At 38.9% G+C, this 17,368-nt stretch overlaps 1 protein-coding gene across 1 annotated transcript in view; it reads right to left on the bottom strand.

Annotated features, from left to right (window-relative positions):
• RFX4 (regulatory factor X4) overlaps positions 1 to 17,368 on the bottom strand; it is a 76,930-nt gene that overhangs the window by 22,933 nt on the left and 36,629 nt on the right. Inside the window, exons 9-14 of the mRNA XM_086468415.1 lie at positions 15,530 to 15,588; positions 13,821 to 13,965; positions 10,178 to 10,272; positions 8,507 to 8,624; positions 2,209 to 2,328; positions 714 to 875 (exon numbers count right to left, since the gene is read on the bottom strand). Of these exons, the coding sequence (XP_086324541.1) occupies positions 714 to 875; positions 2,209 to 2,328; positions 8,507 to 8,624; positions 10,178 to 10,272; positions 13,821 to 13,965; positions 15,530 to 15,588 (699 nt within the window). The remainder of the gene's footprint in view (positions 1 to 713; positions 876 to 2,208; positions 2,329 to 8,506; positions 8,625 to 10,177; positions 10,273 to 13,820; positions 13,966 to 15,529; positions 15,589 to 17,368) is intronic.

Genomic DNA, 17,368 nt, shown 5'->3' with positions numbered 1-17,368 from the left:
GTCCCACCAAAATGTAACTACCTCATCAGTTGCCACAATAGAGTATGTAACTGAAAACAGGCTTCAGACATGTAATTCCTAGTCTCTAACATTGAAAGTTATCAATGATGTGTAAAACATTCCCAAGAGAAACTTGTGCAGCTGTTTAAATATATTTGGGTCACAAATATGCTGAAAGATATCCAATTCCCATTTTACCCACTAGGAATTCCTGAACCACTAGTGGTTCAGGATTTTGAAAACCTCACTAAACCTTAAAATATCTGGCACATTTCCTTGAAGTATGTAAAATTTTTCGGAGACACCGATTGCCCTTAAAGTCATTGAAGATGCTCAAAAGTGCTATATTCAGAAATAATTCTTTTGGGGCATTGCTAGAAATATGAAAAACGGGACTGATTTTTAAAACCGTTTAGAAATAAAGTGAAAGGTCTGCTCTTCTGAAGGCCTAAGCTACTGAAGAGATTCTGATATGCTGAGGTCTGGGATCTCCTGTCAGGCCTTTGGACTCCAAACACCAGATCTTTTTCCTGTGAGATTGCACATCATGTTTGGGTACAGTGAGAAGGCAGAACTGATACTTTAAACAGATTTTTGTTTGGAAAGGTTTCTCATCTCTTGAAAGCCGGCACATCATGTTCTCAGGCTCAATTTCAGATGACCAAGTACAAAAGGCATCTTCAAGTAGATCCAACTGCCATAAGCCTACATACCTGTTGTAGCTGCCATGACACCATACTCTGGGGACTGATTGCTGACAGGCGAGGGGGCAGAGGGCACTTCCACTGAGGTGGCAGATTTAGCTGGGGAGAACGGTACTGGGGAGGGAGTTGGAGGAGCTGCTTCACTCAGAATAATTTCTTCTCGTAGTTCTGCTGCAGGATGAGAGAAAAATCATCAAATATGGTTAAAGGTAGAGTCAAGGAACACTGAGAAACAAAAAAAATCAATGCAAGCAGTTAAGTTCTGTAGGCTCTATTTCAAGAAATGCATGGCAGGAATCACAAATCTTTGAATGAGTACTTCCATAACATTCAGCATTACAACTTTCAGTGTACCTTCATAAGACCTCTTCAAGGGAAGTGGTGTTTTTTCTGTTGTATAGATACTTATGTACAGTGTAAGAGTTTCCTGTTCTATAGAAATTCATGCATAGACAGCTTAAGATTTATATTCCTGTAACATAGTGTTAGATACCTAAAATTAGGAGTCCAGTCTGCATCAGGCGCTCCTACTCCTTCTAGACACATTGGAAAGAAACAGGAATCTCCAGGGGATTCCAGTGGCTTTTGGCCATGACCTTCTCTCTTCATTGACTAAAGAGGGTGACTTTGGATAGTTTTAGCTGTTAAAGCTATGTGGAAAGTGCACAGCGATAAGCAACTTGTTTGTTAAAAAACCAAGACGCTACGGCAGGACAATGAATTAAATCCAGGTCTTTCAACACATAGAACATATTACCCTAATCACTGAAATGTTCTTCTTCCCATAAATCTACAGGGTGACAAATTAAGCCACAGCTAAAATGAAGAGTGGAACTTTCCAAAGGTGACAGAGGGGTTTAACTTGCCAAAATTAATGGGAGATGCAAGGAAGGTAAATCACTGAGGATCCCTCACTAGAAGGGGCTGCCTGGAGCAGAGAGACTAAAGGCAATCTCTGTTCTCTTCTGTTCTGGCCAGTCAGAGCAAAGTGAGGGGAGCAGGACTCTGAATCTGCTTCTGTACAGGCACTTAGAACATAAGCAGACTAGAAACAATAGATTTGGGTTTTGTCTTTGCTCACTTCTCTTATCTCTCCCTTTTATTTAGACTGGTAAAATCCATTAAGATCAGTGAACTTACTTAGTGTTAAACCAGCGTGAGAGAATCAAGACTGGGTTCACTGAAATACAACAGTGGCTTAGACAGACTAACTGAGGTGAAAGGCTCAGTACAGAAATCTCTTACTGAAACATCAAGTGTGTGCTTAGGAGTGGGGTTCAGACACCCAGGGTTACATCATGAACCAGGCAGGCCTTTTTCAGAATGCATTAACCAGGGACGTGCCCCTCACATGACTTATATGAAATCATGGTGGAACTGAAAAGCACTTAGCTCCTAGGGAAGCCTCACTGGGTTAGAGGAGGATAAAGAAATGTCCTAACATGGAAAACAGTGAATCCAGTGGGAAACAACCAACAAAAGATGAATAAAAGAACAGACTCACCTGTGCTTCCTTCTCCTTTCATTGCCCTCATTAGCTCATTAGCTCTCTCCTGACAATGGAGTGATTCTAGTAAGTACAATACGTAGTCGTCGAACATCAAGTGAATAAGGTGAAAAGACCCTGGTAATAAAGTGAACAAACAAAAAAGCCATTGACTGTCTCAATACACTCATTAAACCAATGATTACGGTATTCAACATAAAAGAGCACTGAGTAGGACTGTCTCCATATACTACTGTCGCTGAAGTACCTCTCTTACTCAGGGTAAGAGAGGTCAAAGTAAAACTGGGCACTAGCAAACTCTGTTCACTCCTGGATTTATACAGACTTATACAACCAATTATTGTGGTTTAGGGTGCAAGGAGGCTGCCTAGCTGAGAGCTGGGACTTGATGGAGGTTTCTTCTCCTACATTAGCATTGAACCATTTAGACAATTACACAACAGTGGAATTGATTCCTTTTATCTAAAGGACCAGGTATAAGTTTCTGTCAGAAATAGAATCCTGAATCGGCCGCCTTAGTGACATGTCCTGCTGCGAATTTTCTGAATTACCTGTATCATTGGGCAAAGAAATGAAAGGCTAATCGATAAGAAGGTAGAAACAATCTTCCAAATCTTCTGAAGGTATATCTCCAGTGCATTGCCTGGACATCCATTAACTGCCAAACACAGAGGCATTAGCAGCAATGGTGGATGTCTTAAATAGCAAGACGTGTGCCAAAGCTTTGCTCCGTCATACTTCTCCTACATTATCTTTTCCTAATGATCAGTGAGAATCATATCAGCAGCATAACATTTGGCCTGTTTCTGTGCTTACCTCTGAACATGCCATGGATATTCTCTCTTAACTACCATGACAGGAATGTGAAAAAAGGCTAAAGGGAAGAGTATGGACAAAAGAAAATGAGGCAGGTGGAGTCAAAAAACACTTTGAAAATTAATAGTAAAAGGAGATTATATGGATAGCTATCTGCCACAAATCCTCAAGTAAGATTTGAGTGCAGATGCAGAATTTGCTAATGTTAGGAGGAAGGGCTGGGTGATGCTATGGACTAGAGTAAGGGAAATGAAATTTAATAGCATGCTGTAAGAAGTTCTGCCCTTAGCGACTTATATCATCCTCTGTAGCAACAGAAGTATTAATACTATTGCACAAGGCACTGATGAAACCTCACTTAGAATATTGCATATAACTCTAGCCACCCATGTTCAAGAAAAATTAGTACAAGTTGGAACTGGTATGGAGAAGGTTACCAGGAGAATGAAGGGAATGAATAATAGATTTTAAATGACTAAAAATGAACGGCTGGCTTCATTTTGCAGAAAGGAAGTGAGTTGCTTCCCATAATTTATAAAGAAGGATACATGTCAGGGATGGTGAAGAATGTTTGCCCTAGAGCACACATAGCCACAAAAATAGATGTGTAAGAATAGACCATAGATGCATTTCAGGGGAAAATTAGAAGAGTAAAGCATCAGAGCCAAGACACTGTATAGTGTCCTCCTGAAAGGAGTAACATTCATTGGCAGGGCAACACTGATAAGTATCAAGATGGAGTTTCGTCAGTTTACTCCAACAGATTCCATGTCACAGAGTACCTGTAATAGCTCCAGACATGATTTCATTGTACAATGGTTGTTTTTTTTAAAGCTCCTACATTGACTTAGACTTGAATGGAATATTTAAAACATTCATGTAAGTCATTAAATAACTCTGGCAACAGCAAATGCAATCAGGTTAAAATAATAGCTAGTCCAGCAACCGTCTTAAACCAGAGAAAGATCACCAGCAGAGAGGGAAACAGAGATCAACTACTGCCAGACCAAAAAAAAAAACCAACAACCCTATCTAGATGTGTTCCTTTCGAAATTCCATTACTCCATTTTGAGGAAAAACACTTCCTTGGGAAAAAGATGCAACAAGTTTCAAATTCAATCAAATTTCATAATGATTGGTTTCTTCACAGGGAAGTTAGGTTTATCTTGGGACACTAGCTTTTACCACAACAAGGCATAACTACCCCTACTCCAACTCCTCTACTCAAACATACTGTTGAAGGGCAGAAGAAGTGGTTTGAAAGACCCAATATCCTTATACAATTCTAGCTGGCAATTCAGCTTTCAAAGCGACTCTGAGCACATTCTTTTTCTTTGTGACCTGGATGGTCTTTGTGTTTCATTCTCTCACTCCACGCCTGCATGGCTTCTGTCGTCATTGATATGAGCTGAGCACACACACTGGGAGGTGAACATGTGCCTTTGTGTTCTTGGGCATGGCAGTGCAGAGAAAGGACACATGTGATTGCAACACCTTTGCTACGGGGAGGAAATCTTTGGCTGTCGGTGAACCTGAAGCATTCAGTTTTTCTTTTGTTTCACATGTCTATGAAAATCAAAATGGTAACAAGTTTGCCCAGCATTGCAAGGGTAAATAGTGGAGATCTTCACTTAACTACTGCAGGTAATTTGTTTTTAGAAAACTTTTGGGCTCAAAGTCTTGTTAAATAAAATCCTATTCAATTTAGCAGTACAATAAAGACAGCAGACCTGGCTGATCACTTTGTAACTGACCTAGGCTTTCCCCAGTGGGAAACGAGATTATCAAGAATCTCCACGAAATGCTCGCTCTTGTTCTAACTACAGTTTTTCAGCGGAAAGTGTCCATTGACTTTAGTGCAGTTACTACTGATAAGTATTTCCAAGGTAAGAAAAACAGGCCTAAATGCTGGCAAACTTCATGTGGTGGTATAAAGCTCAGGGTATTTACTGCTTCACATCAACCTCCCTGCTCAGCTTTAATTTAAAAATAAATAAATTTAAGGAAAGTTGCTTGTAGCTTCATAAAATGTTTAGAAGTGCAATCCATAAACACTAACATGCTAGCAAGCAAATGACAAAACCCCAAGATTCGCTATTTTTTTTAAATGACTGTGGGGTTTGGGGGGTCTAATGTTTTATTTTGAAGACTTGGGGTTGGCAGTACTGAATGCAGCATTTAAAAACACTCCAGTGCCCTTGTCACTCTTTTGAATTTCTCTCTTCCTCTCCTATTATTTCTCCCACTGTGTATTTTTAAACTCTATACAGAGTTTTTGAGCCCAGAATTTGCGTGAAAGACACTAGACAAACAAGTTGTTGGTACAGAATGAATGCAATATTTTTAAATTTTTAAAAGAGTCAAATGAAATGTAAGCTATAGAGTGAAACCATTACTGGGGCATGCATTTCAGCTACACAGTGAATAGCTATTCAGCATGATGTACCATAATTTATTGTGTTTGCAAGCTACTGTTTTTCTGTATTTGGTTCTCTCAAGTATATCTTTAAGTACTGAAATGGATCCAGTGTGGCTGGCAAACCATACGCTTCTTTAGGAAGAGGTAAGAAGTCATTCAAGAGACTGTAGTTACAATAATAAGTAGTATTTGGCTCTAATTTCCAGGAGTTAACAGAAATCATGGCAATGATTACCCAGCTAATGCACAGTAACTATCAGCAGCTATTAACAGATACAGCAATTATATGCAAGTAGCAAAACAACAGTGAGATTTCCAGAACTGGAGAAAATCTTGAGGCTTCTATTACTAATTAGTTACTTTATACACTAGATGCATTACCCAAACACTGCCACCAACTGTGCCTTTGATATGCATAAGACAGGAAGGAGGGAGGGAGGGAGGCAGAGAGAAAAAGGGAGAGGGAAGCGCTGGGGGAGAGAGAGAGAGAATGAGAGAGAGGAGCTTTTTTTCTGCCAGGGATTGTTTCAACCTGCCCATGCTACCATGCTTAAAAGCTTTGCAGAATCAAGTCTCTGCGCTAGTCAGTCCAGTGCCAGGTATTCCAACTTCCTCCAGTTCTCCCCTTTGAAAACCTGAAGGCTCAGATCTTCTCCTGCGTCCACTGGAGTTGCACCTGAGCCAGGAAAACTCCACCCTGTATAAATAAGGGTTAGAATAGGGACTGACCCAACTCTTGCCACATCACCTCTCAGAAGAGAACTCACCTAGCAGGCTGCAGACCTCTGCGGCTCAACAAATCATTGTGTGGTTTGTACGAAGTGAAAGAGTTTCAACAGAAAAGGTGAGAAAACCCTCCCACAGGACAAATCCTCTAGCCCTTTGGTTACAGATCTTGTTCCGACCGTGATTAACACTGCTTCCAAGACTGCTGAGGCAAGCAACTGTGGTCTAAGCACCAAAATGTGGCAGATGCAAAAGAATTCGCTTGATTTTACTTTTTAAAAAATAAAGATATCTGAATTTCATCAAAATCCCAACCTATCTCAGCTTCACGCTGAACACAATGATTTTATATTTTTAAAACTCTTGCTTTGGACAACAAATTGAAAAGGAGTTATTGATCCAGTTCGAACTATAACACCGCATACCCACATCAGCTATGACCAGTACATTCTTCTCCTGACTGTGGTTACATATAAACATATTAAATGCATGTTCAAAGGTTTGCATCCATGTAAGAAGGAGAATCATGCATTCATACACGCAGATATACTCAGTGAAGTAAAAAGGCAGAAAAAACCCCAAACCCTACAAACACATCTGAACAGTTAAACTTCTCAAAAATGAGACGTTCAGGTAAATTATTCTGATAGATCTGATATATTATATTGTAGTGATTCATTCAAACCAATGAATAATCCTCAGTCTTCTCGTTTACTCACTACATGGCAAGTTCGTAAATGTTTCTGTTAATAAGTAAGAAATCACAGCTGAGGATCACTGTACAGACTGCCCAGACAACTGGTGGTCTAGTAGCTATTTGGGGAATCCCCGTTTCATTAAAGATGTTTTGGTGATCGATGCTCTGAAACAGAGAATGCTTAATTAGGTCACAAGCATACGCTGAACAGGAATAAAAATAATGTTGTAGCGTGCAATTCAGTAGCAATAACGTATCCTTAGAGGCAGTTTAATCTCAGCATTTCATGACTTGTATCAGTGTAACCTCAACATTGCACTAATGCAGGAAGTTTTTTTATTTGTTGAGTACCGGTGTGTTTCACAGGTTGGGATTATGTCTGCAGAGAGAAGTGTAGCAAACCAAAGTGCTAGAAAACAAAATTCAGCATTTATTCAACACTCAAGCAGAGATTTTTGAATGCTGTGGGAATGTATACTGTTAAGCAGTATCAGCTACTTTTATTCCCACAACGAAAGAAAAGCTGCAGTCACTCAAGGAGAAAATGAGTCCTAGAGGAGGTGGAAAATAGATGTGCCCAGGATGCTGGTGCTGAAAACACAAGCTAGCAGACTGAAATTGTGATCAACCTGGAGATGCTCACTATTCTGATGTCTAATGGTGAATCACTAATACCTGTTTGAAAAACTCTTTACAAGGGAAGACCAGCAAAAGTAGTTTCAGATTCAAATATAAATATAGATCATATTGTGCCTATCTCTGATGGTATTTGAATTCATGCTATTAGACAGTTCTAATAGCATAAACGACATCAAAGCTCAGCTGGCAGAAAACCTTGCAGTTGTTCAATGCAGTGCCTTCATAAATTCATTCATTATTAATCTTCTTCTAAAATGTTCAGACAAATGTGCATTTATAAAAACCATCCCTCATGCAAAACCTGGTCCTGAGTGACTGTGAATGTTCACACTCATGACACAGCAGTCCTCTTTCAATCATTCCTGCTTTTAACTGATTTTAATCTGAACTGTTTGTATTCCAGGATTCAAGACAAAACCCCTTCTGAAACTGCGTAGAAAAGATATATGTTTTTTATTTAAAAAGTAAAAGTCTATTTTTCCACCCTGACTGAATTCTAAGAGAACAGAAGAGTATCTGTCCAGGGTATAGAAACACGCTAATTTTACACAGACTAGTTTAAAATGCTATGTCCTTTAAAAGCAGAGCTGGCAAAGTGGTTCACTGGGGAGCTTTTCATCCACTTCAGTGCAAAGTCATCTCTTTTAGCATCACGCATGGTCAGAGTGGTTTGGGTAAGTGGGGTCACTTTGCACTGAAGTGCATTAGGGAATGCTCCTGTAACCGACGACTCCAGCTGACCTGTGACTGGTAACTCCAGCTACTGGCTAACAACAAACAGAAGGAAGGGGTAATGCTTTCACCTCCCCTGGCTAGATCTTGAAGACAGACATCTGGCTGAGCACTATTTCCAAATGTCACTAGCCCCAAGTCTTTTCTTAACAGAGCCCTAGACATGCAAAAACTGGTTATGTTTTCATTCAAACTGTACGTTACAAGCCAGGATACAGATTTTTTTTTTACTGTGGCATGCAGTAATTGCAACAAAACGGAAGTACCAAAGCTGGGTGCACTGTGCAAAGTCATGTCCCGAATCACTCGAGTGCCGAAACAGGACCACATCAGGAGGAACTGCTGAGCTACTTTCTTCAAAGAGCCTTGTCTCTTGGCAGCTACCTGCAAGAAAATAGATATATCTGACATGGAGAAACTTTTATTTCTACTGCCTGATACAGCTGAATGATGCACATATCCGACTTCTTTTTTTAATAGTGAAAAGCTACTTGCCCTTATCTTAACATTAAAATATACATTAAAAATTAAAAACCAAACAAATAAAAAACCCAACAAAACAATCTTACACAGAAAACCATCTTGTAACCATATACAGCCTTCAGAAAGAGGAAATCATGAAGTGTTATTCAACACCAAGACTGAATCTCCTTTATAAATGGTGAAAGGACTTCCAAAAAATTGCTCTGATTTTCATCTTAACCTAATTACTTACATGTTAATTCTTGCTTCTTAGTCAAGGAAGCAATTTATAATCAAGAATGCTTAATCTACACTGAAAATTTATATTAATATTTTAATTAAAGTTTATTATTGAATATATTTTTTTTTGTTCCTTCATGTGTTTATTTTTGTGAATTCACATTGTCATTTTACTAGGAAAAACACTTTCCAGAAAGCAGACTTTAGGCATCAACTCTTCAAAAAATTATATACTATAGCCATATGTGAGTTAAAGAATTAGGTTCATCCAATCAGCTAGTAAAATTCATGCCAAGTTCTTCACAAAAATAACAGTTACGGTCTGAATTTCAAATTGCATTCCACTGACTAAAAGTTCCCCAAAATAGTCACAGTATTTCAAGTAATCTGCGGAAGGAAGTCAGACTAGATGATCTCCAGAGGTCCCTTCCAACTCCTACCATTCTGTGATTCTGTGATTCTGTGCGATGTTTTCTGCATGGATCTTTTGCAGCAGAGAAAGAGAGAAAGAGGAACCTTTTTTTTTTTTTTTTTTACTTCTTAGCTCTAACAACTGGAATGAAGAGTTCTAATAGAACATTCTAATACAAGGTATAGTTAGTGACAGAAGTTAAAACAGTCAGTCATACAGTCTCATACTCTGTGTAAAATTATGCTGATTCTTGATCACTTTTGAAAATATTTTTTAAAGATTTGTTAGCACGTTTCTGCATACATTTAAATTAAAATACAAGTCCAAATCGCTCAAAAAGCAACACAAATGTGTCCTTAACTGAATGGTAATCTACACGTTTATCCTTACATTTGAGTGTACATTAATGAATTAACTAGCCTAAGTATCCTGTTCATTAAAATCTTAAAAGGCCAGACTACATTATGCTTTTATTTGCACGTCGTTAGGACGACTCTGAACTCATCTCTCCATACCCCTGAAATGTTGATTTGAGTGGAAATCTCAACCCTGTTCCACTCCTGAATATCATCTTTTGGGATAGAATAGACAAGAGCAGAATAAAGCAGAATCCTGAATGTGAGCAGACCTCCATAAAAACTGGTGAAATTTTGCCCACCACTGTTCTACTCCTGCTTATTACAAATACCTGGCTCTTCTTTTTTTTCCCCTTCTTTTTTTTTCTTTTTTTTTTTTTTTTCCTATTTTTGCTAAAAATCTATGACCTAAATAGAGCTTATAATATACATATCAGTGACTCAGGTCCTTACTCCTGCTTACCAACCTTTACAACACATCTGTCCACCATGGAATCCAGCCACTCGATGTACGACTCAATGGGGGACTGCTCCTCCAGAAGGTGGTCAAACTCCTGATACACTGGCAGACAAAGAAAAAAATAGCCCACCTCAGTGCTTGGGTTCCAATTTGAACAAAAGAGAAACAAATCGCACAAAGCTGCCAATAGCATCACAAGTTTGCTGTGTTTTTGTAATAGATTGCATATATATGTAACACAAATGCATCTTTCTTGGTGCTGACCCAATAAGTTTGCTTGGTCTCTTATCCTGTTTCTACTGAAAGTGATGGAGTCATTGAAAGTGGTATTTAACATGAGCAAATCAGGACCTAGTGTTTAAAATTAATCTTTTGATTTAAGTTTCAGCTATCTGATGTGCCCAGAAGTGAAACATTTATGGTGTTCTCTACGAAGAGTGCAAAGCTAGGCCTTGACCCTGGTGATGAAAAAAGGTCATGCATGAAATTGATATAGAAATGCATAAAGAATCTTCTAAGTACCAAGTAGATGAGTATTGTTGATAGGGCTCTCATCTATATAATGCTTTAGTTGCAAAAACATGATTCAACTACTGCAAATCATCTATTTGCAATGCTAGACACACACACAATATTTCCATAAACTTCTACTTCTTCAAAACAAATTGCTACCAATGCACAAATGCTGTACTTAATCTATCAAGAAGAGTTTTTAAAAAGCAACTTGTGTACTTTTTAACCTCTCCCAAGCAAACATATTCATATTTTAATACAGAAAGTAAAAACAATCAAGTCATTCAGCTGCACCTCCTAAAATGGCAAGTCTCTCTTTAGGAGAATCAACGGCTGGAAGACAAAGAATCATGTGCTTTGACACCTTAAGAAACTATTCTTCAACTCAGCTAAAAGAAAAGGCCCAGTAAGTCAAGAAGAAAGATACTTTCTACCTGCTGTGTTACAGGATGATCTCAATGTGCTATGCATCTCCATTTACACTTAATTATAAATAACAAGAGGAAGGAATTTCCCACCATAGGAAAGATAGTGAGGGAGGTGGAGGAGGCAAAGCTTAGAGATGATAGCTAGAGGAGTGAGCCAGAGAGGCTATCCGACAGCAATGCAAAGAACAAGCTCCCTGGTCTCTACGTTGGATCAGCAACACGAGCAGGAATGCATTTGCTTCACACCCGACTATAACTTTCTTTAATTTAGACTTGCAAAGGCTGGATGGTCAGAAAAACTAGTTGGAGAAGAAGGGTGCTTTGAGCCACCCTTATCTCGTTTCATTATTTTATTGAATGGGCAACCTCACTTTATTCAGAACAGGATCACAGAGAAATCTAAATGTTGTATCCTTACCTGAGTATTTGGCTGGACAAAAACTGCCTGATAGACAGATGAAGTAATTCATTTGCTGTGCAAAGAGGGGAGCAAGAGTGGAAAAACAAATCAGTTGCCTGCTTTGCTGCTGGAGCAATGCAACTGTGTACAATGATCTATTTGAGAAAAGTAACTGTTTAGCCTTTAGTGACTGTTAAAAATACCTCGACAAGACCTGAGAAAGATGGAATAAAGAAGAAACCATGTCAGAGACAGCTACCATAGCAGAGCAGGAAAGAGGTTCTCTTATACCCAGTGATTTTTCTCCGATTCTCTCTAAGCTTGCTTATAGGCTTATAAACACATTTTTCCAGTTACAGTATCTAGAAATTGTACTTTATTGATTATTAATACCAAGAATGTGAAAGCAGGCCTTTACTCCATTTCATATGAGTCATACAGAGCATGACCTTAGAAAAGATCTTTGGCCAAGCAGAATAAACATCAAAGAAGGGGGAAAAATATCTAAGTTCTAAACTAATCTCTATACTTGTTTGTGAATCTCAATGGAATCCCATCTCACGATGAACATTCATATTAGGTTATCATTTCTGAGTAATTGCTTATTGGACTACATGGGCCTAAAATATGGAAAAAAGTGTTCAAATCCATCAGCATTCAGGAAAATCCCATTTGGTTTCATTACACTTCAGTTTGTATTTAATAGTTAGCATATAAACAAAAAGCTTGCCTAAACAGTAAGAATTTTCTGAATCAGAGCCAAAACTGTTGCTGCTACTAGTGTTTATGACTTTGAGAACTCTCTTTTTCGGCCAGTGGGAAGATATGGGTAGATATTGTTGGGATGTTGGGAAGAAATTCTTCACTGTGAGGGTGGTGAGACACTGGCACAAGTTGCCCAGAGCAGCTGTGGCTGCCCCCTCCCTGGCAGTGACCAAGGCCAGGCTGGATGGGGCTTTGAGCAACCTGGTCTAGTGGGAGATGTCCCTGCCCAGGGCAGGGGGGTTGGAACAAGATGGTCTTTGAGGTCCCTTCCAACTCAAACCATTCTGTGATTCTATGATATTGAAAACATAACAGATGACAGAAAGATGCAGCCAGCTTCTGGACAGAAGTCTCACTATACGCCACCTCCCCTGCTGCCACACCAAGTTTCTATCTTTTCAAAAGAGCAGAGGGCCATGTCAGGAAATGAATCAAGAGTTAAGAATGAGAGGAAAGAGTACCAAGCAGCACCTCTTGCTGGAAGACAGAGCTAACAGAGAATGCAAGGCCAGTCCGTAAACAGGGAAGGAGACTTCTAGTATTACCATGGTGGGACAAGTGCCAAAGCCAGCCTTGTAGGCTCCAGCGTACATGTGAAGGTATCGCCCCTCCTCTTCCCAGCCACTCACTAAAAGAGTTACCCCACTAGCAAACCTACCCTTGCAGGGCTCCCACAAGTGGTTGCCCGGGTTGCTTTCCATTAAGGCTGGTTCTGGATAAAAGATGACTGGTCCTCCTCAGGAGAGAGATGGCAATACAACAGGTGGGTTCACAGGGAAGTGAGGTTATGAATGACACTAAAGACAAAGCTGGTCACCTCTGGTGCCTTAGAGGGACAAACTCAGTGTGCTTAGGGTTACAGCGAAGCTTTCAACCATGCACACTTGCTGGACAATGCAAGTTAAATTTTATATTTGTGAAAGATCTTTGACCCTAAAACAAATTTACCAATGTCTCTGAAGTCACTTTTCAGTTCATGTCCTTCACCATACTAGCAGAATCTAAATTAGTCAGTGAGCTTGCTCGATATGGGACTTCTACTTACTCATAAAAGTTCAGGGTGAAAGCTTAACCCATCAAATGATCTTGTTCATAAAAGCACTGTGTAAAATGGAGTTTTTCATAAATAAAAGTTTACAAGGGACTCAAATAAGCAGTCACTTTAGTGTCAAAGCCATTCAAAAGACAACTCTCCTGCAATTCTGCAACAGGAGAGATTGGACTTTAGCAGATTCAGTGGTTAACTCATAGATTTAATTTGCTCAAGCTCATGCAAAACAATCCTCCTGAATTTGGGTGCAAGTTTTGTGCCATTGGCTGTTCTGGATACTAGAAAGAAACTCCTTAATGGAAGAGCGCCCAGACCTATGCCTCAAAACATAAGACTTTGACACAGCTTTGCCTTACATTTTTATAAATGACTCTATATTTATCTTAAGCCTCCAAGTAAACCAATGGCTGCAAAACCAGTGTTGCTTTCATCAAGCTTTGTTTCCAGCAGGAAATCAAGTTCACCTGGCTTTATTTGAGGGTTCTGCTCTTACACTGTATGATGAGTTTTCTGTGTTCCTCCCGTGAGTCCTCCATAGTATAGAGGGTTTGTTTGGTAATGCTATTCAGATCCACATTCCTCCAGTCCTCCAGCATTTGAAATGTGATGTCTGCACTGTGGATCACTGTTCTTGATGCCTGTAATCCAAGCCAATCTATTCATTAGTTCATGGTTTATTAGGTTAAAAAATAGGCTTTATCCCCTTTTACGCTTCCTTAGCCAGGCTCACTAAGTTGATTCTCCTCATGATCCCCCACCCACCACCTTGATGTCTTATAAAGATTACAGGGCCCTCTAATCACAGAGAACTCCCAAGTAATTTTGCCTGCTTCAATCAACTATAAGTATTTTGACTGCATCCACCACAAACCCTGATGAGCAACCCTAATCTGGTGTGATGTTGCTAGTCTCCTCAATTTCTAATAGCTCTGTTGGTTTTCTTGACCAGCTTCAGTTCAAAATCAAAAAGCAACAAGAAAAATCAGGCCAAAACCCAACAGGTTTGCACCTTCTCCTCTCCCAAACTATGAAGACCCATTCTTCCCTCAGCCACATGAAAAGGTTAAAGCTCATCTGCCTCTGCATCAGATCTGCTTCTTGGCTGGTTGAAACAGGGGTCTGCTGTTGATAATGGGGAGAATGGGCTGAGAGGAAAGGAAGTGACACGAGGTCATGGTCATATAACATACACCAGATCTCTGTAAGTTAAGCAGAGATGATAACCCACAATAAAGTTATCAAGTTCCCCAAGGAAATGATGCATTTGGAGAGTCCTTCATGTAAGTAAACTGTTTGATCCTAAGTCTGATGCAGAAAATTGTGGTCTCTGTATCTTGATTTCCTCTGAATCCCTATGGATCCCTGAAGTTCAGTGATGATCCACCATGTTTGGGAAAAGGTAGCACTGGTACCTCTGCCTCCACCGCCAAAATAATGGAGGGAGAAATCTACAAAGGCAACCTTGCAGGAGTGGATTTTTTTCTTCAGAGCTTCTTCCTGTGGGCTTCACCATCTACAGGGTTAACCTGGGGTGTTGCACACACCTCCCAAAAGTGGAGCTTTCAGTGTGACAGGGAAAACAGTCTGCTCCAACACATGGGCGAAATGTTAATGAATTCAGTGCATTCTCCCCCTTTTTATACTTCACAGAATTCAGCCTCTTGACTTTTTGATAGCTAATTGTGATCTAAACTAACTGGTGAAAACCAAACACTTCAGAGTAGTTTTTATATTCACTTGCTATGGTTGCAAGAATATTTCTGGTTAAAACCTCAGTGGTTCAACTGTTTAATTTTTCACTAATTTGCATTTCATTTATAATATACAATCAGACTTGGAATTTATTGTCAGGTGTATAGAAATGTTTCTTGCTTTGCAATAGGCTGAACACAAACTGCTCTGAAATCAATGGAATGCCTCTCATTTATTTCCTGGAAATGAACCATCTCTTCAAATCAAATAATAACTTTGTTTCATAAAAGTACCCTGATGAGTTTAATGATCAGGCATTGCCAGTTGTCTAGAAAAGCATTTTCTGCCATTTACTTTTTTATTTTGTAACGATGGTCACAATAAATATTGGAGACAACTGCTAATATGATCTTTTCCTCTTTGAGTAAAGTCCAGCCTGCCAATTCATAAAATTATTTGAAAAGTCAGTAAAAATGGCATTCGACAAATTTGGGTAACTGAAATATTTACTTGGCAGAGATGATTTAGCGATGTTTGTCGTCGGAGTATTTGTGAGAATCTTCTGGACACTGCAGGAAAGAAGAGATACATATTTGCATACTGTGATAAACAAAGAAAATAATTACTTCTGAAAATACTAAATTAAAAAAAGAACAAAAAAAATAATATCCAGATTCCTATACACAATTGTGGCTACATAAAGTTCATTCAAATAGCTCAGTTTTAACTTAGATTAAACCTTGACCTAAAACCTTAAATCTGGATGCTCAATCAGTTTTACAGAAGCATATTACAAGCAATGATTTATAGATGCTGTGAATAATGAGGTGACAAGAGAAATGTAGAGGACAATGGAAGAGCTTTGCTTGTTCAGCACAGCAAATTTTCTTTTGATACACAAAGGAACTGAAGACCTGAAAGAACTATTTAATAGGAAGAAAAATGTTGGTGCAGGAGCAAGTGGGCATAAAATAATAATAGCTGCATTTTGTGTGGAAATTAGAAAAGGTTGCTAAGTCTTAATGCAAACAAGTTTTGAATGAGTCTTTTGATTGGACTAGTAGGAGCTTTATAAAATCTGATACAGTTTCAGGTAGAATTTGATGAAGTTTCTGAAAGAGATTAAATGATGTACTAATATGCTATGGGGTAAGATGGCCCAGGAGGTACTTGCCAGTCCTCTGCTCCTATTCTAGCCCTTTCCAAGTGATATGGACCTTGTATTAAGATATATCCTATACTTGGAAAAACGAACTTTAAAAATGTTGTATTGGGCATCTTTTTTCTGCAGTCAGGAACTGCAAACACGGCCAAGGCTTGCAGTTACTCCTATCAGTACCTCCGTTGTCTGTGTACACTATCACAAATTCTAATAAGGAGGAAACAATTGCAGAAGTGACAAAGGCTCATGTAAAAGGTAGGATGCACTCAAGTTTTTCCTTGTACTAAAATCATCAAAGACTTGCAGATCTATCCAAACAGGACTTAGACATGGCCACAAAATAGCTTTTCCCTCTGTAGTATACATAGAGGCAGTTAAAGAGTATCGATTGAGAATGACTAGAAAGTGCATTGTCCGTCTGTCTCTCTCCCTGTAAGATGGGAAAAGATTTGCCGTTGAAGATTCTTGGTATTTTTGAACTAACAAAGATGTGATAAAATATATTGTCATTATGACTTCGTGTATCTTTAAAAATAAATTAGTAAACAATACAAAACCTCCTAAAATTAGTTGTTCTAACTCACATCCTGACTGTTCTCAGTAAAATATACACCTAATTTTCCATGCTGATCAAAATAGTTAATCCTTCTCCTAAATTAGGTTTTTTTTTTTCCTTTAACTTTGTGGTGTGGAATTTAGTGCTCATGAAAGGGAAAGAATTGAGAGCCGTGAAATAAAGCAGGCTTTATCAATAGGTGATGTGCACTGCAGGCATCTACAAAGCACATCTGAAAAGGACTAGTGCCCTTTCCTGTGGTGACAGGGTAATTTGATCTCCTTCATTTTTAACTCTGGCACTTTTTTGAGTAAGGGCCTCAAGCTGTATTCAAATTGTGCTAGCCTAAAGGTTTGTTTAATAATTTCCTTTGCTTAATATCATCCCTAATGTTTGCTTACTATCAACAAAACTAATTTCTTATCAGAATCCACAAGAAAGGAAAAGCAATTCTTCTCATTTTAAGCAGTGCTTCATTCACTAGATGAAATTGGCTCTCATGAACAAGTGGAGATTGTAAGTGAATGCAAGATTTATAATGCTGACGAGTTTTAATTCCTAGTCTCACTTCCAATTAATTTGTAATCAATAAACGCTACATACATCCCAGGTTGATAGGAGAGAGATTGGG

This window comes from Leptosomus discolor, chromosome 1, assembly GCF_034619465.1.
Source record: "Leptosomus discolor isolate bLepDis1 chromosome 1, bLepDis1.hap2, whole genome shotgun sequence".
In the NCBI taxonomy this organism is placed as follows: domain Eukaryota; kingdom Metazoa; phylum Chordata; class Aves; order Leptosomiformes; family Leptosomidae; genus Leptosomus; species Leptosomus discolor.
This window is presented reverse-complemented; position numbering and strand designations above follow the sequence as displayed.